Consider the following 22421-nt stretch of genomic DNA (forward strand, 5'->3'; position numbering starts at 1 on the left):
AATTATTGATTGGCATTTGGTTAATAAACCTATTTCATTATGAAAAACCCAACTCATAGTTTAGGTCAAAAGATATGGTGTGTTTCCAACACATTTCTAAGGTCCTGAGAATAATACTATATTGTCTACAGTTCCTCAAATAATTTACCCAAATAAATGTCTCATGATTACTTAGATGTTTTGGAAGATCTCCCATCCAGCCTACTTTAAATGTAATCAGATTGCAAACACTACTAACCTGTTCGCAAACAGGCTACATTTGCAAGCCACCATTCTGGGATCTTGGGCAGAATCACAATTACTCGATCTCCTCTTTGCAGGGAACAGGCTTCTGTAAGTATATTGGCAAATTTCCTAGACAAAGATCCCAGTTCCTCAAAACTCCATCTCACTTCTTCTCCATTTCCATTTATCCACCAGAAGGCTGGATTGGAAGGTCTCTTTCCAGCCTGAAGAAAGACAAACCAGATGATTTAAAGGTCATTACACAGCTTAATTCTATTTTAACTGACCCAGTGGAATATGTTTTCAGAAGAAAATTCACAGGTCACACACATGGGATATTTGGTTAGTTAGGACACACATGGGATATTTGGAAATAACTCTGGGATCTTTAATTTCTAGCTGTTGGGAGCCATGTCATTTCTCATTTAGCCTGATTATTTTTCTTTCCCAAAAGTTAGAATTCTTGCATCCCTTTATGTTCTCTCAATGCTATATATATGCCTCATTCCCTACCATTTCTGACCATTTCTGACCTTCATACTACTACTTTTTGTGGTTTTTTTTTTAAGAAGTTAACCTATAATCATACATTTTTATAACCCAGGCTTTCTCAACTATGGAACCATTAACATGTTGAGACAGATAATTCTTTGCTATGGGGGACTGTCCTGTATATTAGAGGATACATAGCAGCATCCCTGGCCAAAATTGTTCCCAGACATTTGCCCTGGGGGCAAAATCACTTCCATCTGAGAAACTGTAGTTGGACTGGCCCTTGCTCCATACCTTTGCCATATTCGTCCATTGGTCCAGGACATCTTTAGCAAAGTTGAAATACTCTGGAATCTCCAGTTTGAATTCCTGTTTCACGGATTCATAGTTGGAAAAATTCTGAGGGAGCACTGTTCTATAATCTTTATACAGTACTCTCACAGAACCAGGGATTGCTAGGTGCTGAAAACACTTGGCACGAAGTAATGTCTCCATGGTGAAAAGAGCTAGCATCAGTTTTGCTGGATGTGTTAACCCTCAGGATTTCCACAGAAAGCAATCCATCTAAAAGACAAGCAAAAGGACATGCATGTGTCTCTGTCCTAAAGGTAGCCATACCCCAAAGTAGCTAAGTTTTATTATTATTATTATTTATAATCATCATACAAGTGCCATTCTCTGAGCACTCATGTTTTGAACACTGTACTCAGTGCTTTACTTACATACAAATTATCACTAAATCTTCAGAGTAACTCCATGAAGTGGATATTATCATCTGTTTACAGATAGAAAAAATGACTAATAAGAGGCTGTCTTAGTGAACTCTGGCGACCATAACAAAATACTCTAAACAGGATGGCTTAAACAACAGACCTTTATTTCTCACAGTTCCAGAGGCTGGGAAGTCCAAGATCAAGTGCTAGCCAATTCAGTCCCCCCGGTATGGGCTCTGTTACTGACTTGCAGATGACCACGTTCTCTTTATATCCTCACGTGGTAGAGAGAGTGAGAGCCCTGGTTTCTCTTCCTCTTCTATTAGGATACTAATCCCATCATTGGGGTCTCACCTTTATGACCTCATCTAAACCTAATTACCTACCAAACACCCCACCTCCAAATACCATCACATTTTGGGGGTTAGGGTTTCAACATATGAATTTGGAGGGACACTAAACATTCAGTACACAACAAAGGCATCGGTTGGATTTGAACCTAGAACTCTCTGGTCCCAGCCCATTTTCCTGACTATGTACTACATGCTATTGTTTCCCATTTGCATTTCTAAAGAAGTAATGGTCTGGGTCACCCAGTTACTCTCAGTGAAAGCAAAGATATCTAATATCTTTCATCTGCATTTCAAAAGTTGTACAGACATGTTAAGGAGAAATTTCCACAGTGGGTAATCCATAAGTGAAGTAATAGAGTAACCTAGTACCAATTAGGCATGAAAGAACTGTCGAAAATCATTTCATTTATAGGCTGTAATTCCCATGCTCCCAATAGGAGCCCACACAACCTTCTAGTCCAGACTTGGAGCTGCATTTACCAGAGATGTCATAATAGGGCTTTCACCTTTGCGATTTTTGTGGGGGAGGACCCTCCAGGCCACCTAGCCCTCCCTGCTTCTGTGGGAAATCATTTGATCATGATGTCATTTACTTGGCTGAGGCCTCATAAACGAGGTTGTTAAAAACATGGTTCTAGAGATTATAGGGTTCTCTTCTTCATACTTTCTGTAATTTCCAAATTTCCTACAATGAAATACTACTCTCACAATCATTAAATCATTTTTTTTATAGGGGGATGGGGGAGGGACAGAAGAAAAGGGAGAGAGAGAATCTTAAGCAAGCTCCACACATGCAGCCTAATGCGGGGCTGGATCTCACAACCCTGATATCATGACCTAAGCCGAAATCAAGAGTGGGCCACTTAACCAACTGAGCCACCCAGGCGCCCTATCATTAAATCATTTTTAACTGCAACTCTAACTGTGTGGTATGTAAGGCAGCGTGGCTATGTAGAAGAGTTTCTATATTGATGCACTGCCAAATAATGGATGTCACCCATAAGTTTTATCCTAAATTGGCCTGGTGTTTGGACATCATGTTGCTTCACCCAATGCACTGGGAGATCTGGGTACTTCTTCTGACCCTCCCACCTTTTTATGTGAAGACCTGACAAGTCACTGAGCTTGAGCTCTTTGAGATCATCTGGTTTGAGCTCCTCATTTTTCACCTGCAAAAAAAAAATGGAGCCCCAGAGAGGGGAAGCAGCTCGCTTCAATAGGTCATGTCAGAGTAAGAACTAGAACTCATGTCTTTGGATTCCCCCTTCAATGTTCTCTTTACTAAAGTTCAATAGGATTCAGTAGAGCAGTGATTCTCAACCCTGGCTGTATATTTGGATCACCAGGAAAGCTTTTTTAAAAATACCAATGCCTGGGGCTTAGACCAATTAAATCAGAATCTCTGGGGGTGGGGCCAGGGCATCATATTTTTTAAAATTTCCTCAGAGGATGCTAATGTGTAATCAAGGTTGAGAATCACTGATCCAGAGGTGGGGATCTGTGAGACAGCAGATCAGCATCACCTGGAAGCTGGTTAGAAATGCACATTCTCAGACCCTCGTTTCCCATTTTACCAACGTAGTGACTAATAGAACCTCTATCAGAGAGTTGCCCCAAAGATTAAATGAGATAATGCAGGCAAAGTGCTTATCATGGTGTCTTGCATATTACTACCCACCCACTGGAATAGAGGTCAGCAAACTTTTTCTGTAAAGGTCCAGATAATAAATATGGCTTTGTGGACCATGTGGTCTCTGTGGCAACTGCTTACCTCAACTCTGGTTGAGATAGCAGCCATTGACAGACAATACATGACTAAATGGGCATGGCTGTGTTCCAAACAAAACCTATTTATGGATACTGAAACTTGAATTTCATGTAATTTTCCTTTTTTTTTTTTTTTTAAGATTTATTTATTTGAGAGAGAGAGCACACAGGGGGAGGGCCAGAGAAAGAAGAGGAGAGAGAATCTCAAGCATACTCCACACTGAGGGTGAAGCATGACACAGGGCTCAATCTCATGACCTTGAGATCATGATCTGAGCTGAAACCGAGAGTTGGATGCTCAAATGACTATGCCACCCAGGTGCCCCTCATGTAATTTTCATATGTCATGAATTAGTACTCCTCTTTTGACTTTTTTCAAATATTCGAAAATATAAAATAAAAACCATTCTTGGTTTGCAGCCTGTATAAAAACAGATAGAGGGCTGGATTTAACTCATGGGCTATAGTTTGCTGATCTCTGGTGCTAGAATGTAGGCTTTGTGAGGGTGGGTGTTTTGTCTGTTATGTTCATGGTACTATCCCTGGGAAATAACATAGTGTTTGGCCCACGGTATGTGCTTGTTTGTTGAATGAATAAATGATGTTTTCAGAAGGGAGAACTTTGTATATGGCTTATTGCAATAGCTCAGAGTTAGAGTAGACCTGAGAAGTGCCTCTGTTACTTAACCAGATTGATATGACTACCTGCACTCTTCACATATGGCTATTTAAATTTAAATGAATTCAAATACTATTTAAAAATAAGTTCTTAGTCACACTAGCTGCATTTAAAGGACTTAACAGCCACATGTGGCTAGTAGCTACTGCATATAGGTAACTGCAGACACAGAACATTTCTATCATTGCAGAACATTCTTGTTAAGTAGTACTTAAAACTATGTTTTTAGTGTTGTAACTTTTCTCTTTATTTTTAATTTTTTAGAGAATGTCTTCAAATGGTTCCAAAACCATAAAAATTACAGTGAAAAACTGCCCCCCCCCTGCCCCGCCTGGGGTGGCTCAGTCTGTTAAGAGCCTGACTCTTGATTTTGGCTCAAGTCATGATTTCAGGGTTGTGAGGTCCAGCCCCGTGTTGGGCTCCGTGCTGGGCATGGAGACTGCTTAAGATTCTCTCTCTCCCTCTCTATCTGCCTCTCCACCCTCTCTAAAAAAAAAAAAAAAAAAAAAACCTGCCCCCTCCTACCCCCATCTCACAGCTGCCCAGTTTCATCCCAACCCACTCCCTCCAGGAACTATGATGACTTCTATGTCTTTTTTCAGGATTTCTTTCCATGTATTTAAGCAAATGACTATAGATTCTTACTTCTCCACCACTTTGACACAACAGGTAGCCTAGAACACACACTATTCTTCCCATTAAAAAAACTTTTCTTACAACAAATTCTTGAAGGTCCATCCATGTCAGTACATGAGGATCTTTCTCATTTTGTTTTGTTTTTGTTTTATGTTTTCTTTAGCTGCATGGCATTCCAGTGAACAACTGCACCATAATTTCTTAAGCCAGTCCCCTATTGATGTCATTTGAACTGTTTCCATTATTGTGCAGTTAAGATGAAATTTTTAAACTATTTCCTCCACCACATTTAGAATCCTTCAACTATACATTGAAAAGAAAATGGACCAGTCATTTGGAGCTTAAAATAAGCCTAACCATTCTGTTCTACCAAAAAGAAAATATCAGCATCCTCCTGATCAGAGATAATAAGATTGCCTTCTCCTCAACAAAATTTTTTTTCAATTATCTTAGCACTTGACAACATCTATTTCCCAGGTTTCCAATATTCTTTGTAGGTGAAAGAGCTGAGATATGAGTCCAGATGTTTGTACTGAGCCACAGAAAACTCTTCTAAGAAAGAAAGGACCATGCTGGTCAGTTGGGCTTGAAAGTATTTAAGGTCTTATCTGAAATGCAAGCTCTACATCCATATAAACAGCAGTACAGAGGATTTAGCCTCCTTACATCTCCGTAAGTGTCTCTCCCACCAAGTAATCCAAGTAATAGCATTGGCTTAGCATATATAGCTTCAAAGCAAGGTTAAGCCCCTACTGTTCTCCCCAGCCCTAACAAGACCCTACCCTAAACTTCTATACAGGATTTTTGCAGCTTCTCTTGACCATTTCATGGAGAGAGGCTACCCCAGGATTATTTCCTTGGATTTTCATGTATATGTTCCCTGAAATTTCCCTAGACATAGTATGCATACTTTTCAGATGATGCAGAAGATGGATTCCAGTCTGCCACTGAGCAAAACTCAGCTGCTCCTTGGACCCAATTAAATTTTTTTCCAAGACATTTTACCAAGTTAACACATGCACATAGTTTTTAAAAAATTACATGGTACCAGAAGACTTAAAATGAAAAACTTAGTTGCTATGTTTACAGCTTTTTGTGTGTACATACTCCTGGCCACTTACTAGATAGAATTACACAACAGCTGAGAAATTCTGATAGAAACACTTTGGTTACCCAAGACTTCCATGAGAACATTTTTGATCTGTTGGTTTTGGTTGCTTGTTTGTTACCTTTGCTCAAAACTGTGCATGCCAGACCAGCAAACCTTATATAGGAGACAGATAAGGTAGTACTTACTAAAATGACAGATTTCGACACAGCTGGAGGTGATGGCAGACCAGTTGACTAGAAGAGCTGCCCTGAAACTTGAACTCTCACTTCTGCGTTAGTCCTGGCCGTAGCCAAAAGAAGAGGGAGAAGTAGTAGTCTGACAACTGGAAGAAGACACACCCAGAGGGCCTTTCTTGGATTGGTGGAGATATTCCAGAGGGAGGAGCAGGAGTTCTGGACTAAGTTTACGCTGATAGTTTACACAATCTCCTGCCACCCTCCAATTTATAGTTAATGATTTAAATACACTGCAAGCTTTTGCTGCGGGTGGGGAGTGGGGGTGGGGGAGGAGGCTGGGAAAGTAATTTATTCACAGGAAGAAAAGTGCCCATGGAGTTGCTGGAGGTTGGTCCTGTGAAGGGATAGAGGAAGTTTTCTCTCAGAAGGAAGAAAGAACAGAGGATGGAAGAGGACATAGAAGGGTTTTGAAATGGAAAAGAAAGAAGTGGCAGGTTTGGGTTGCTCTAGGTCTCAGAGAACCAGTTGCTGTGTTTATCTGTTGAACTGGTCAGGACTAAACATAAACTATCTCAGGTCGCTCCTTTGCTCAAATTCTTCAGTGCTTCCTAGTTCACTCCAGGTAAAATTTCAAGTCCTTACATGGACTACAGGGAACTGCATGATCTGGCACAGGGTCCTCTCTGACCCACCACCTGCTCCTTTTTCCCTTACTCTTCCGCAACCACATCAGCACCCTTGCTTTCTCTTGAACATACCATGCATGTTCCAGCGTTGGGATTTTTTCCACTGCCTGGAACACTCCTCCCTTAGATACCCCCTTGGCTAAATCCCCATTTTATGAGGTATCCTATCAAAGAGGTCTTCCCTTACTGCATTTTCTAAAATAGCACCCCTCAATTCTTCTCTTTAATCTGTTTTAACTTTTTACATCTTTTACCACCATCTTTAAGAGTAAGAACTTTGTTTTGTTTGCTGATGCATCACTATTGTCTGGAACAGTTACTGGCAAATTTTAGGCATTCAATAAATATTTGATGGGTAAATTAATAAAGATGACTTCCAGTTACATGTGACAGAAACCCAATTTAGATTCACTTAAACAAAATGAGGAATTTATTGGTCTCTTTTTGGTTCTGTGAGTTTTTGGTTGTTGTTGATTACTTGGGATTTTCTATGTAGATAATCACATAATCTGCAAATAGGAACAGTTTTACTTCTTTCATTTTTTTTACCAATTTAATTTTCTAATTTAAATTCATTTATTGGGTCACCTGGGTGGCTCAGTCGTTAAGCGTCTGCCTTCGGCTCAGGTCATGATCCCAGGGTCCTGGGATCCAGCCCTGCATTGGGCTCCCTGCTCAGCGGGAAGCCTGCTTCTCCTATCCCACTCCCCCTGCTTGTATTCCCTCTCTCACTGTGTCTGTCTCTGTCAGATAAATAAAATCTTTAAAAAAAATAAAATAAATTCATTTATTAACATACAGCATATTATTAGTTTCAGAGGTAGAGCTCAGTGATTCATCAGTTGCATATAACACCCAGTACTCATTATGTCACATGCCTTCCTTAATGCCCATCACCCAGTTACCCATTCCCACACCCACCTCCCTTCCAGCAACCCTCAGTTTGTTTCCTATAGTTAAAAGTCTCTTAATGGTTTGTCTCCTTCTCTGATTTTGTCCTATTTTCCCCTCCCTTCCCCTATGATCCTGTTTTGTTTCTTAAATTCCACATATGGGTGAAATCATATGATAAATGTCTTTCTCTGACTGACTTATTTTGCTTAACATAATACCCGCTAATTCCATCCACGTCATTGCAAATGGTAAGATTTCTTTTTTTTTTTTTTTCTTTTGTGATGGCTGAGTAATACTCCATTGTATATATTTACCACATCTTTATCCATTCATCTGTGGATGGACATCTGGACTCTTTACATAGTTTGGCTATTGTGGACATTGTTGCTATAAACATTGGGTTGTAGGTGCCCCTTGGGATCACTATGTTTGTATGTATCCTTTGGGTAAATACCCAGTAGTGCAATTGCTGGGTCATAGGGTAGCTCTATTTTTTACTTTTTGAGGAACCTCCATACTGTTTTCCAGAGTTGCTGTACCAGTTTGCATTCCCACCAGCATTGTAAGAGGGTTTCCCTTTCTCTATATCCTCACCAACATCTGTCATTTCCTGACTTGTTAATTTCAGCCATTCTGACAGGTGTGAGGTGGTATCTCACTATGGTTTTGATTTGTATTTCCCTGATGCTGAATGATGTTGAGCATTTTTTTCATGTGTCTATTGGCCATTTGTATGTCTTCTTTGGAGAAATGTCTGTTCATATCTTTTACCCATTTCTTGACTGGATTTTCTGGTTTTTTTGGGTGTTGAGTTTGATAAGTTCTTTATGGATTTTGGATACTAGCCCTTTATCTGATAAAATATCTTCTCCCATTCTGTTGGTTGTCTTTTGCTGTGCAAAAGATTTTATCTTGATGAAGTCCCAATAATTCATTTTTGCTTTTCTTTCCCTTGCCTTTGAAGATGTGTCTAGCAAGAAGTTGCTGCAGTTGAGGTCAAAGAAGTTGCTGCCTCTGTTCTCCTCTAGGATTTTGATGGGTTCCTGTCTCACATTGAGGTCTTTCATCCATTTTGAGTTTATTTTTGTGTGTGGTGTAAGAAAATGGTCCAGTCTCATTCTTCTGCATGTGGCTGTCTTTTTTCCATTGGATATTCTTTCCTGCTTTGTTGGAGAATAGTTGACCATAGAGTTGAGGGTCCATTTCTGGGCTCTCTATTCTGTTCCACTGATCTATGTGTCTGTTTTTGTGCCAGTACCATACTGTCTTGATGATTACAGCTTTGCAAAACAGCTTGAAGTCGAGAATTGTGATGCCACCAGCTTTGGTTTTCTTTTTCAATATTCCTCTGGCTATTCGAGGTCTTTTCTGGTTCCATACAAATTTTAGGATTATTTGTTCCAGCTCTGTGAAAAATGTCAATGGTATTTTGATAGGGATTTCATTAAATTTGTAGATTGCTCTGGGTAGCATAGACATTTTAGCAATATTTGTTCTTCTAATCCATGAGCATGGAAAGTTTTTCCATTTCTTTGTGTCTTCCTCAATTTCTTTCATAAGTGGTCTGTAGTTTTTAGAGTACAGATCCTTTACCTCCTTGGTTAGGTTTTTTCCTAGGTATCTTACGGTTTTTGATGCATTTGTAAATGGGATCGATTCCTTGATTTCTCTTTCTTCTGTCTCATTGTTAGTGTATAGAAATGCAACTGATTTCTGTGCATTGATTTTATATCCTGTGACTTTGCTGAATTCCTGTATGAGTTCTAGCAATTTTGGGGTAGAGTCTTTGGGTTTTCCACATGGAATATCACGTCATCTGCGAAGAGTGAAAATTTGACTTCTTCTTTGCTGATCTGGATGCCTTTCATTTCTTTTTCTTGTGTGATTGCTGAGGTTAGGACTTCTAGTACTATATTGAACAACAGTGTGAGAGTGGACATCCCTGCTGTGTTCCTGACCTTAGGGGAAAAGCTCTCAGTTTTTCCCCACTGAGAATGATATTTGCTGTGGGCTTTTTGTATATGGCTTGCAGTATGTTCCTTCTAACCCTAGAGTTTTAATCAGGAAAGGATGCTATATTTTGTCAAATGCTTTTACTGCATCTATTGAGAGGATTATATGCTTCTTGTCCTTTCTTTTATTAATGTGGTGTATTACATTAACTGATTTGCGAATGTTGAACCACCCTTGCAGTCCAGGAATAAATCCCACTTGGTCATGGTGAATAATCCTTTTAATGGACTGTTGGATCCTATTGGCTAGTATCTTGGTGAGAATTTTGACATTCATGTTCATCAGGGATATTGATCTGTAATTCTCCTTTTTGATGGGGTCTTTATCTAGTTTTGGGATCAGGGTAATGCTAGCTTCATAGAATGAGTTTGGAAGTTTTTCTTCCATTTCTATTTTTTTGAAACAGCTTCAGAAGAATAGGTATTAATTCTTCCTTAAATGTTTGGTAGAATTCCACTGGGAGGCCATCTGGCCCTGGGCTCTTGTTTGTTGGGAGATTTTTGATTACTGCTTCAATTTCCTTGCTGGTTATGGGTCCGTTCAGGTATTCTATTTCTTCCTGTTTCAGTTTTGGTAGTTTATATGTTTCTAGAAATGCATCCATTTCTTCCAGATTGCCTAATTTGTTGTCATATAGCTGTTCATAATATGTTCTTATAATTGTTTGTATTTCCTCAGTGTTGGGTATGATCTCTCCTCTTTCATTTATTATTTTATTTATTTGGGTCATTTCTCTTTTCTTTTGGATAAGTCTGGCTAAGGGTTTATTGATCTTATTAATTCTTTCAAAGAACCAGCTCCTAGTTTTGTTCATCTATTCTACTGTTCTTTTGGTTTCTATTTCATTGATTTCTGCTCTAATCTTTATTATTTCTTTTCTCCTGCTGGATTTAAGCTTTATTTGCTGTTCTTTCTGCAGCTCCTTTAGGTGTAAGGTTAGGTTGTGTTTTGAGACTTTTCTTGTTTCTTGAGAAAGGCTTGTATTGTTAAATACTTCCCTCTTAGGCCCACCTTTGCTGCATCCCAGATGTCTTAAACAGCCATGTTTCCATTTTCATTTGTTTCCATGAATTTTTAAAATTCTTCTTTAATTTTTTGGTTGCCCCATTCATTCTTTATTAGGATGCTCTTTAACCTCCATGTATTTGTGTTCCTCCCAAATATTCTCTTGTGATTGAGTTCAAGTTTTAAAGAATTGTGGTCTGAAAATATGCATGGTACAGTCTTTTGGTACTGGTTGAGACCTGATTTATGACACAGTATGTGATCTATTCTGGAGAATATTCCATGTACACTCGAGAAGAATGTGTATTCTGTTGCTTTAGGATGGAATGTTCTGAATATATCTGTGAAGTCCATCTGGTCTAGTGTGTCATTCAAGGCCCTTGTTTCCTTGTTGACCTTCTGCTTAGATGATCTGTCCATTGCTGTGAGTGGGATGTTAAATATTGTTTTGCTTTATGGTATCACTGATCTCTCAAATCCTCCCTTTGTGATCTAGTAGTTATCTTTTTCTCAGCTTCCTTATTCTCCATCATTTGTCTTCTATATCACTGACTCTCTCTTCTGCCTTGTTTACCCTAGCAGTTAGAGCCTCTGTTGTTTTTTGTTTTGTTTTTAAAATATTTTATTTATTTATTCATGAGAGACATAGAGAGAGAGGTAAAGACAGAGGGAGAAGCAGACTCCCCACGTAGCAGGGAGCCTGATGCAGGACTCAATCACAACCTGAGTGGAAGGCTGACACTTAACTGACTGAGCCACCGAGAGCCTCTGTTTTTTATTGCATCTCAGTAATAACCTTTTTGATTTTGACCTGATTTGATTTTAGTTGTTTTATTTCTCCAGTAAGGGATTCTCTAGTGTCTCTTATGCTTTTATTCAAGCCCAGCTAGTATCTTTTTAATCGTTGTTTGAATTCTAGTTCTGACATCTTACTTACATCCATATTGATTAAATCCATGGCAGTGAGTACTGCCTCTTGTTTTCTCTTTTGGGGTGAGTTCTTCTGTCTTGTTATTGTTTCCAGAAAAGAATAGAAGAGAGAGAAAATACAAAAATAGCAACACCACCAGAAAAATATACACTAAGCAAATCAGAAGAGAACAGAAACCAAAAAAAAAAAAAAAAAAAATCAAACAGAAGTTAAACAGAACAGAACAGTAAACTAGATTCTGGGTGTATTTTGGTCTGTTAGAAGAAACTAGATCCCAAAATAGAAAATAAAGAAAAACTTATGTATGTACAAAAATAAAATTGAATACAATGTAGGAAGCCACAAATGAAAAAAAGATATATAATGTAAATGTAAAAATGAGAACTAAAAAAGAATTGATAAGGTAAGAAAATAGCTGAAAAGGAAAAAAATATATAAAACTGAGAAACTAAAGAATAATAAGAAAAAAGCATGTTTCCCCAAGAGCTAGAGTTTTGTAGTTCTCTTTGATCAGTAAACTTGGTATTAGCTGGAAGTTCCTGTTGGTATTCTGGGGGAGGGGCATGTTGCACTAATTCTCAGGTGTCTTTGCCCATGCAGAATTGCACCAACCTTGCCAGGGGGCCGGGCTCAGTGCAAGTGGCTCCGGAGCCAATGTGGGGGATGAAAATGGCGGTGCCCTGATCTCAAGCCCCAGAGCTGAAAGTTTGTGCCCCCCCTTCTTTAGTGGGCCCTCACAGAAAAGCAGTCAGTCACTCTGTCTCCCTGATTTCTGTCTGAACTCTGGGTTCACTCAGCCTGTGACTGAGCATTTTTAGCTCAGGCACACAACCCCATTTAGAGTCTCCAAACTTTACAGACTCCTATGGCACATACCTGCACCACTCCTCCCAGGGGCTGGGGGGTCTCACCAGGGTTCTGCCTCTTGCTGGGCCCCTGCTGAGAGGTGCAGTTGTTTGAGGTTTATGGCAACACTGAGCAGAAAGCCGGTGCCTGGACTCACTATTTGCAGCCAGCTTCTCTGCTCCAGTGCTTGGGGAACTCTGCCACACTCAGACACCCCCATTCTTTTTGTGACCCTGGGGATCCTGAGACCACACTGTCCCACCTGGGATTCCCCCCACTTCACACCCTGAACACCTTTCAGGCAGACCTCTAAAATTTCTGATTTTGTGCTCCACTGCTTATAATACTTTCCAGTACCTGGCTTATGGAGGCTCCCTTCCTCTATGGTTTATCTTCCAATATATTGCCTCGGATTCATGTCTCCACACCTCCTACCTTCCAAAAAGTGGTTGCTTTTCTATTTGTAGAATTGTAACAATCTTTTCTCAGAACTCCAGTTGATTTCACAGGTGTTCAGAATGATTTGATAACTATCTAGCTGAATTTCAGGGGCCACACAAAATTAGAGTCCCCTACTCCTCTGCCATCTTAACCCCTCCCCCTACTTCTTTCTTGCAGATCTATGTGCCTTTTATTTCCTTTTCTTGCCTATTGCATCAGCTAGAATTACAGCATTATGTTGAATAAGAATGGTAAGAGCAGATATGCTTGCATTTTCCCTGATATTAGGGGGAAAGCATTCATACTTTCATGCTTGGGGGTAATGTGAGCTGTAGGTTTTTTGTAGATGCTGTTTATTAAGTAGAGGAAGTTCTCCTCTATTCCTGTTTTTCTGAAAGTCTTTATCATGAATACGCCTTGAATTTTGGCAAATACCTTTCCTGCATCAATTAATTTTATCATGTGATTTTTTTTATAGCCTATCAATAAGGTGGATTACACTGATTGATTTTTTTTGAAGATTGTATTTATTTATTTGAGAGAGAGAGAATGCATGAGCTGTGGGAAGCGGCAAAGGGAGAGGGAGAAGCAGACTCCTCACTTCTTTGTCAGGGAGCCTGACAAAACATGGGGCTCAATCCTAGGACTCTGGAATCATGACCTGTGTTGAAGGCAGATGCTTAACCAACTGAGCCACCCAGGTGCCCCTACACTGATTTTTTTTTTTAAGATTTATTTATTCATTTGACAGAGAAAGAGAGAGCACAAGTAGGCAGAGTGGCAGGCCGAGAGAGAGGGAGAAGCAGGCCTCCCGCTGAGTGGGGAGCCTGATGCGGGGCTCAGTCCCAGGCCCCTGGGATCATGACCTGAGCCAAAGGCAAACGATTAACCGACTGAGCCACCGAGGCACCCCAAGATTGATTTTTAATCACTGAACCAGCCTTGCTTCCCTGAAATAAACCCCTATTGGTTCTGGTGTATATATATATATTTATATATATTGATAACTTCTATAGTTTATATCTCTTGCCAAATTTGAGAAATTTTTAGTCATTATTTCTTTTTCAGCCCTGTCCTCTCTCTGTCTCTCTCTCCCCTTTTGGGATCTGATGACACAATATTAGATCTTTTGTGATAGCCCCACAGGTCTCTGAGGCTCTGTTCTTTTTATTCCTTTTTTTTTTTGGTAGCATTTTTTTGTTGTTATTTTTTGTTTTGTTTTGTTTTGTTTTCCGTTCAGCCTGGTTTCTCTCTATTGTTAATATTGGGTAATTTCTACTGTTCTATCTTCCAGTTCACTGATTATTTTCTTCTCTTCCTCCCATTCTGCTATTGAGTCCATCCAATTAGCTTTTTATTTCTCATCATATTTTCCAATTGTATTTTTTAGTTTTAAGATTTCCATTTGGTTCTTTTTGATATTGTCTATTCCTTTGCTGAAGCTTTGATGTTTTGAGCATATGAATTTGTAATTGCTTGTTGAGGCATTTTTATCATGGCTGCTTTAAAATGTTTGTGAGATACTTCTAACATCTTTGTCATCTTGGTGTTGGCATCTACTGATTATCTTTTTTTATGCAGTTTGAGATCTTCTTGGTTCTTGGTATGGTGAGTGATCTTCATTTGAAACCTTGATATTTTTATATTATGTAATCAGATTCTCAATCTCATTTAAACCTTCCATTTTAGCTAGCTTTTTTCCCACACTGTCCTGGCAGGGGAAGTGAGAGGGCACCACCTCATTAATGCCAGATGAATATAGAAGTCCAGATTCTCCACTAAGTCTCCAATGAAACTGGGATTGGGAGGAGTTCCTTTTTAGTGCTGGATGGGATAGGAGTTCCAACTCCTCATGGGGTCTCTACTGACACTAGCTTGCTCCCTACTTGGCATTCTCTGATACTATCCCAGTGGAGGGTATTGGGACACCTTATTACACACTCATGAGAGTAGAAGTCTAGGCTTCCCACTCTACCTTTGTTGGCATAGATAAAGATGAATGGAGCCATGATTTTTTTCTGTGGTATTTGGCTAGAGTAGAGCAGTTGATGTTTAAAAGTTTTTTTGTCTTGCTGGGCTGCTCCTTTCTTGGTCCTTTGGTGAAAGACAGCAGGCTTTTTCTGGGGCTTTTATTGTTGGTACCATTGGTGTTTCCAGGTTTTTGGCTTTTTCAACTCCAAATCTAGGATATATGAGACCAGAAAGAAAACCCAGGGAACTGACCTCTGTCTCATTCCTTAGGTCCCAAAGTCTATAACCAGTCTGCCTTCCTCTCTATACCTTCCAGAGTCTTATGTTTGTTTTATATGTAATGTCCAGGGCTTTTAGTTGTACTTAGCAGGAGAAAAGAGAAAGGTCTGTCTACTCCATCTTCCCAGAGTAGAAGTCATCCCATCTCATTTTTTTTAAAGATTTTATTTATTTGAGAGAGAGAGCGCACGAGCAAGAGAGAGCACATGTACACACAAGCGGGGGAGGGGCAGAGGGAGAGAGAGAATCTCTAGCAGATTCCCTGCTGAACAGCGAGCCCAATGCAGGGCTTGATCCCAGGACCCTGAGAGGATGACCTGAGCCAAAGAAAGACACTTAACCAACTGAGCCACGCAGGTGCCCCCATCTCATTTTGTGAGGTTAGAATAGCAATGATAGCATTTTTAGACAAGAACATTGCTAAAAAGAAAATCACAGGCAAAGTGAAAAACTGTGAACATAAATAAAAAATCAAAAGTAAGTTATTAACAAACTGAAATCAGCAATGTACAAAAACCAAACATCCATTATGAACAGTTTGAGTTTATCCTAAGAAGAGGTAAAAGGAAGGACACCTGGATGGCTCAGTCAGTTAAGTGTGGGACTCATTGCCCCCAAAAGTAAATACAAATAGAAGGGAATTTCTGTAATGTGATAAATAATGGACGTCAACAACTTAATTTGATATTGAAACATTAGAAACATCTCATGGTGAAATGTTAAAGGCATTTCATTCAATCAGGAATAAGGCTGTAGTCACTACGCCTACTTAATATTATACCAAAGGTCTTTGTCAGCCCATTCCAGGCCAACTAGAATGCAAGTACTTTAACTGCTTGATCATTACTAAATTTCAAATAGGTAGAACAGGGCCCAACACATAACAGGCATTCAGTAAATATTTGTTAAATGAGTGAGTGAAAAAGCCATATCTATGAAAATGATATACTTAAAAAAAAAACAACCCAGGAAAACAGTGGAGAATAAGTGTTTTTATATGTAAGTAATTCATGTTAATTTTAAAATTCTAGCAACAGAAAAATACAAAGAGGATGGTAAAAAACCATTTCAAATCTCACCACAAAGAAAACAACTGTTAGTAACTCTGGGCTCACATCATTTTACTATTACAGTAGGCATATTTACAGATGGAAGGTAGGTAGATAAACTGATAAAAAATGGATTTTATACTTAAAATATTAAGTAAAATGATACTGAACTTTAACCCACAGAAAAACAATTGAAGTGAAACTGAAGAATAGTCAAATACCAGGTAGGTATTTATTTTTTATTTTTATTTTAAGTAGGCTCCATGGCCAGTGTGGAGCCCAGTGTGGGGCTTGCAATCATGACCCTGAGATCAAGACCTGAGCTGAGATCAAGAGTCAGATGCTTAACCGACTGAGCCACCAGGGCACCCCCCAGGTAGGTGTTTCTTAACTAGACATGTCATTAGTTCCTAAAAGATCCCACCAAAGTTAAGTGATTGGAGTAATTTTTAAAACTACATTTTTCTAATTAAACTGTATCAATATATTAATCAATTGAGGGCGCCTGGGTGGCTCAGTTGGTTAAGCGGCTGCCTTCGGCTCAGGTCATGATCCTGGAGTCCCGGGATCGAGTCCCCGCATCGGGCTCCCTGCTCAGCGGGGAGTCTGCTTCTCCCTCTGATCCTCCCCCCTCTCATGCTCTATCTCATTCTCTCTCTCAAAAAAAAAAAAAAAGAAATTAATCAATTGATACATTCTGTTTCTCTTATCTCCCTTCCCCTAGCCCCTTGATTTTTGTTATATTATTGTCAGGTTTGGAGGCCTGTGCATTCTCTTCTGTAACCATAACTTCCTCAATTATCAAGCATTAGTTTATGTCACTGATTCCCAACTGGGGACAGTTGTGCCCTAGGGGGATATAGGGCAATGTCTGGAGACATTTTGGGTTGTCACACCTGGGGGGAATGCTATTGGCATTTTAGTGGGTGGAGACTAGGAGTGCTGTTAAAACATTTTACAATGCACAAGACAGCCTCTATAACGAAGAATTAATTATCCAGCCCCAAACCTAAGGGCTATGGCTAAGAAACCCTGATCTAATGTCTAAGTGGGATTCAATGCTCACCAATAGTCCTTTTCACATAGCTTCTCTTTCCTTGTATTCTTTACTGCTTTTCTTTATTAGCTGAATTTAACATCTAGATTTTTTTTTCTTCACAAGTGCTTACAATAACTGTGTTCCCTTGCTTAGTTGATAATGCCTGTCTACTGACTTTATATAGAGAATAACTTGGCTGGGTTTGAGTTTATGTTAAATTTTCTTTCCCTGAGAAGATTGTGGACCTTGTTCCACTGTTATTTGGCATTAAATATTACTTTGGGTAAGGCCAAGGTCAACCAAGTTCTTTTCTCCTGGTATGTGTCTGTTGCATAATAAAAAACTTGCCTGGGCTTTGTCCTTGGTTCCTGTCACTGGAGACTCTAAATCCTTAGAATTCCTGTGAAAAAGAGTGCCTTTGTTATTCATGAAACCCCTTAAATGACACCCGAGTTTATGCTAGCAAGGTGACTCAGGAGAAAGGGTCTGGTCACCAGAAAGGTCAACCATGTGATTACAGGGTTGGAACTTTGAAGCTAGCCCCATATCTGGGGAGAGAAGGTGGACTGGAGATTGACTTCAGTCACTTAGCTAATGATTGTCTGATAAAAACTCGGTGAAGCTTCCTGTTTGGTGAACAACATCAGATATGCTGGGAGGGTGATATGCCCCGATTCCACAGGGAGGGGGCATGGAAGCTCTACGTTTGGGACCCTCCCAGACTTTGTGGTTTGTTTCTCTTCATTTGGCTGGTCCTGATAAAACTGTAATCCTAAGTATAGCTCTTCTTTGAGTTCTAGTGGCTTAAGGAACATGAAGGAGTTGTGGGACCCCCTGATTTTGTAGCCAGTTGGCCAGAGGTTTGGGTGGCCTGGGGACCCCCGAACTTGCAGTTAACATCTGAAGTAAGGAAAGTCTTGTGGGGACTGTGCCTTTAAACCTATGGGATCTGATGCTAATGTCAGTTCGTGTCAGAAATGGATTCAAACGTAGTATTATAGAGCCTCACTTACTCTGCCTGGGTGCTTATGTGATTTTTTCTTTATTCATTAATTAACTTCAGCCAGAGATGTTTTGATGTTGTTAGTCCTATATCAGGTCTTACCTGGAACAAGATGTGTTCTATTATTCTGCAGATTCTTTCTCTTTAGTGCTAGTTTATGGTCATTCTCAATTATTGGTCATTCTCCATCATTCTTGTTGGTAATGTTACTGACTTGGGTCCTTGGGCACTCCAAGCAGTACAAATTGACTGGGGCCAAATGGGAATTTCCAGGCAAGGCTCTTACTGGGGCTTATGCTTGAGCACAAGGGAGACACCACAAAGGAGAGGGTCTTCCATGCTGGCTCTCAGAACAAAGGCCGGGAAAGTTTTTAAAGAAGCTAAGGCAGGAAAGGAGTGACTTCTAAGTGATGAGGGAGCAGAAGGCAAGCTGAGGACAGAGCACAAGCTAACACCCCACAACCTCTCCCCCCCCCCCCCCCCCCCCCCCCCCCCCAAGGTGGTATCTGTGTGACATTCCCCAGGCACTCCTGGCTTCCCTAAAGCTAAGGGAAGGAAAAACAAATGGTTAACTAATAGAGATTACAGTCCTGCAAGACAAGAGTCTCCCTCAGTTTATAAATGTCTTAGTAATTTACAAGAAAAAAAGCATTCTTATCAATAACCTAACTTCCAGAAGGAAAAGTAGATAAAATTAAATGTCCTTATGACCCGGAGCCCATTGACAAATACTTGAGGCGGGCAGAGTATAATGTTCCTCCAGGAAGCTGCCAACTGTCTTAATGTTAATGCCTTGCTAGAGGGAAAAACAATAGCAAGGCCTCGGGTCTCCTGTGAGTCTTCTTTAGCAGATGAAAATCCTTCTCAAGCTTCCCTTACCTTTGCTTCCCCCAACCCCAAAGTATATATAATCAATTGCTCCTCACAGCCCCAGTGCGGCTCTTTCTGCCCACAGGTCCTGTCCTTTTGCTTTAATAAAACCACCTTTTGGGGCGCCTGTGTGGTTCAGTAGGTTAAGCGTCTGCCTTCAGGGCAGGGTCCTGGGATCAAGCTCCATGTGGGCTCCCTGCTCAGTGGGACGCCTGCTTCTCCTTCTCCCTCTCCCTCTGCCCTCCACTTGTGCTTGTTCTCTCTAGTGCGCGCTCTGTCAAACAAATAAATAAAATCTTAACAAATAAATAAATAAAACCACCTTTTGCAGGAAAGACATCTCAAGAATTCTTTCTTGGCTGTTGGCTCCAGACCTCACCTACATAAGCATGTAGGGGTGGGGAGAGACACAGGAAGCTGGGCACACCTGGCACAGGGGACAGAACATGCTTCTTCATGCATCGTGTCTCATTAGCATGTTAAATCTCCACCCTGCTCATTTTTTAGTACTATAATGAGGGGGAAAGTCAGTGAAAGGTCAGCACTGGGGTCCACCTTGCGGACTGGTTTGATTTGATCTTTGCCAGTCTTTGTAGTCAAGTCCCTCTTTGGTAAGCATCCTGCTTTCACATTCCTGCAAGAGTAGAGTTCTAGCAAGGATTGCTGGATTTTGTGGTGAGGATTGAGGGGACCTGAGTCCAGTCTCTGCTCTGTCTCAGTTAACTTCAGCCCTCATGTGAACAATCCATTTAATATCCTGGTCTTTCATTCCCTTGAGATCCTGTCTCCCAATGACCTCGATCCTACAGAGCCTTAGTCTCCCATTCTTGTGACTGTACCCTATACCTTCTTTTTTTTTTTTTTAAAGATTTTATTTATTTGGCAGAGAGAGAGCACAAGCAGGGGGAGCAGCAGGCAGAGGGAGAGGGAGAAGCAGACTCTCCACTGAGAAAGGAGCCCAATGCAGGGCTCGATCCCAGGATCGAGCCTTGGGATCATGACCTAAACCATACCCTATACCTTCTTATTACCACCAATAGTACTACTTCCAAAATGTTTCAACATCCTCCCCCACTTTTTAGGAATTAGTTAATTCCTCCTGTCTTGTCAGTTTGTTTGCCTTTACTATTTTTATCATGGTAATTCCTCGACCCCACTAAAATCTTTAGTCCATTGACTCTGAACACTGTCTTCTTCATGCCCTCACTTACTCTTGCCCATCTTGGATTCTAGGTACTACTCAGCTCCTTTGCACTGCTCTCCCTCCCCATACTCATTTGGCAAAACCCAGCTCTCTGCAAAACTCCAGATTGCTATCTCCCTATTCTGAGACTGCCCATGAGCAGCTTAACATGGTTCTGGAGAAATGGTTCTGCGGGGAAACACGGTTCTGCACTTAGGATGTTGATGGTACTTGCTAATAGTCTTAAGAATCCAAGCAGGCCCTCCTCACTGCTTGATAACCCCATTGCATATCTATAGTTGGAGATAACCATATCACACCTTCTGTTTCTATAATCTTCACCTCTCCTTTCCCTCTTATTTTGCTGAGATTGATAAGTAGCCAGAAGAGAATGTCCTCAACCCCACAGCACCTCATCAACCTATACTCCTACAACTCTGCCCATACCCTCTGCGTTCCTTCCTGTGACAATGAATATTGTCAAGTTCCTACCTTGGGCCACCCTCTCCACTGAGTCCTTGACATCATGTGCTCTCCCCTACTCAAGAACATCACTCCTCAGTTACCTCTCTCCTGTACCATCCATTTCTTCCTTTTGTTTGGACTAGGAATTGTAGTAAGAGACAGTCAGCGACAAACACATGGTAATATCTCCTTTATTACAGTATCTTGTCCTCTTCCAACTCTTCATTCCTCTTCTCCTTTTTATGGCAAAATTTCTGAAAATAGTTATCCACTTACAGTCTTTACTTCTTTATTCTCTGTCTCTTTCTCCATCATTGTGGAAAAATTTCAACCATATATACTAATAGCTTAGAATAGTATAACGAATCCCTGTGTATCCATCACTCTGCTCCAACAATTGTCAACACATGGCCAATTTTGTTTCATTTATACCCCCACCCACCCCTCCCTCTCCTTGCATTACTTGGAAACAAATCTAAAAATCGTATCGTTTAATTCACTTTAGTAATTCAAACCTGTGGCTTAATTTAACCTATCTTTCTGTCCCTGTACTTTCTGTAAACTGATATATCTAGAGGCCAGATCAGTATTTAGCAAAAAGATTGCATAAATAGTATTGTGTAATTACTATTGCATGACATCTGGGGAACATAATGTCTAGTTGGCTCACCTTTTGTGATGTTAAGGTATTAGCCTGATCCATCCATGACAAGGTTCCATCAGCTTTTCACCTAATGAAGCTTTGGGCAATCATTTCCTATATCCATTATTCCATGGATTCTCTGGAATGGAATCAGGTTTTCTTCTCTAGTACTCAACTGAAGTGTAATCCCCTTCAAAAATAAAAACATTTTCAAAAACTGCTCTACAGGAAAAAGGGCAGAGTGTTATAGAACTGTCTCAACTCTTTTGTCAACTACTTACAGACGGAAGAATTTTAATTCTATTTCATATACATTTTGTAAGGAGGGAGCAAGAGGCATTTCATGGTGTCCTGGCAAGGAAACAGAAGCCTGGCCACTGGTCCAGGATTTCCCTCTGAGTCTAAAAGAAAATAACAGAACTGGGCTTTCTAATCAGGTCTTTTTACTTCAAAACCCATATTCTCTTCACTTTGTTGTGAGCTGTCTTATTAATTTATCTGAAGGACAGTGTTCATCATCTCTATGGACAATGAGATTCTAACAACAAGAGTAAGGACATCCTGAACAAACTGTAGATTCCCAGTGTATTGTTCAAAGGGTGGCTAGTTATGCTGTAGAAACAAACTAACCCAAAGCTCAGAGGCTGAAGTCTAATGCAAAAGTTCTGGGTTGATGGGCTTTCCTGGCTAGCTCACCTCCTAAGGGCCCTGTGCTGGATCCTCGGAAATCAGCCAGCTGACAAACAGCACAGCAAGAGCCAGAGCAAAGAGCTGAGAGAGACAGTTGTGGAGGATCTCATATGAATTTAGGCCTAGAAGCATGCATCATCACTTCTGCTCACATTTCAGTGGCTCCATCTTCACTTGCAGGGAGGTGAGAAATTAGCCTAGCTGTGGACCCAGGAGGAAGAGAAATACTTCGGTGAGCATCCACATCAAGAAAGCAACAGT

The 22421-nt window shown here is 40.4% G+C and overlaps 1 protein-coding gene across 4 annotated transcripts in view; it reads right to left on the bottom strand.

The window, feature by feature from the left end:
* Positions 1-22421, bottom strand: part of ACSM3 (acyl-CoA synthetase medium chain family member 3) — a 48169-nt gene that overhangs the window by 18787 nt on the left and 6961 nt on the right. For 2 of the 4 annotated variants that reach the window (XM_034988112.1, XM_034988109.1), the window contains exons 2-3: positions 1012-1281; positions 239-449 (exon numbers count right to left, since the gene is read on the bottom strand). In XM_034988112.1, coding sequence (XP_034844003.1) covers positions 239-449; positions 1012-1230 — 430 coding nt within the window. In that variant the 5' untranslated portion in view covers positions 1231-1281. Of the gene's footprint in view, positions 1-238; positions 450-1011; positions 1282-21497; positions 21661-21751; positions 21872-22166; positions 22362-22421 lie in introns of all 4 variants that reach the window. The other 2 variants (XM_034988111.1, XM_034988110.1) reach the window with 2 other exon arrangements.

The sequence above is a fragment of the Mirounga leonina genome, unplaced genomic scaffold (genome assembly GCF_011800145.1).
Source record: "Mirounga leonina isolate KUSES-001 unplaced genomic scaffold, KU_Mleo_1.0 Mir_448, whole genome shotgun sequence".
Classification (NCBI taxonomy): Eukaryota; Metazoa; Chordata; class Mammalia; order Carnivora; family Phocidae; genus Mirounga; species Mirounga leonina.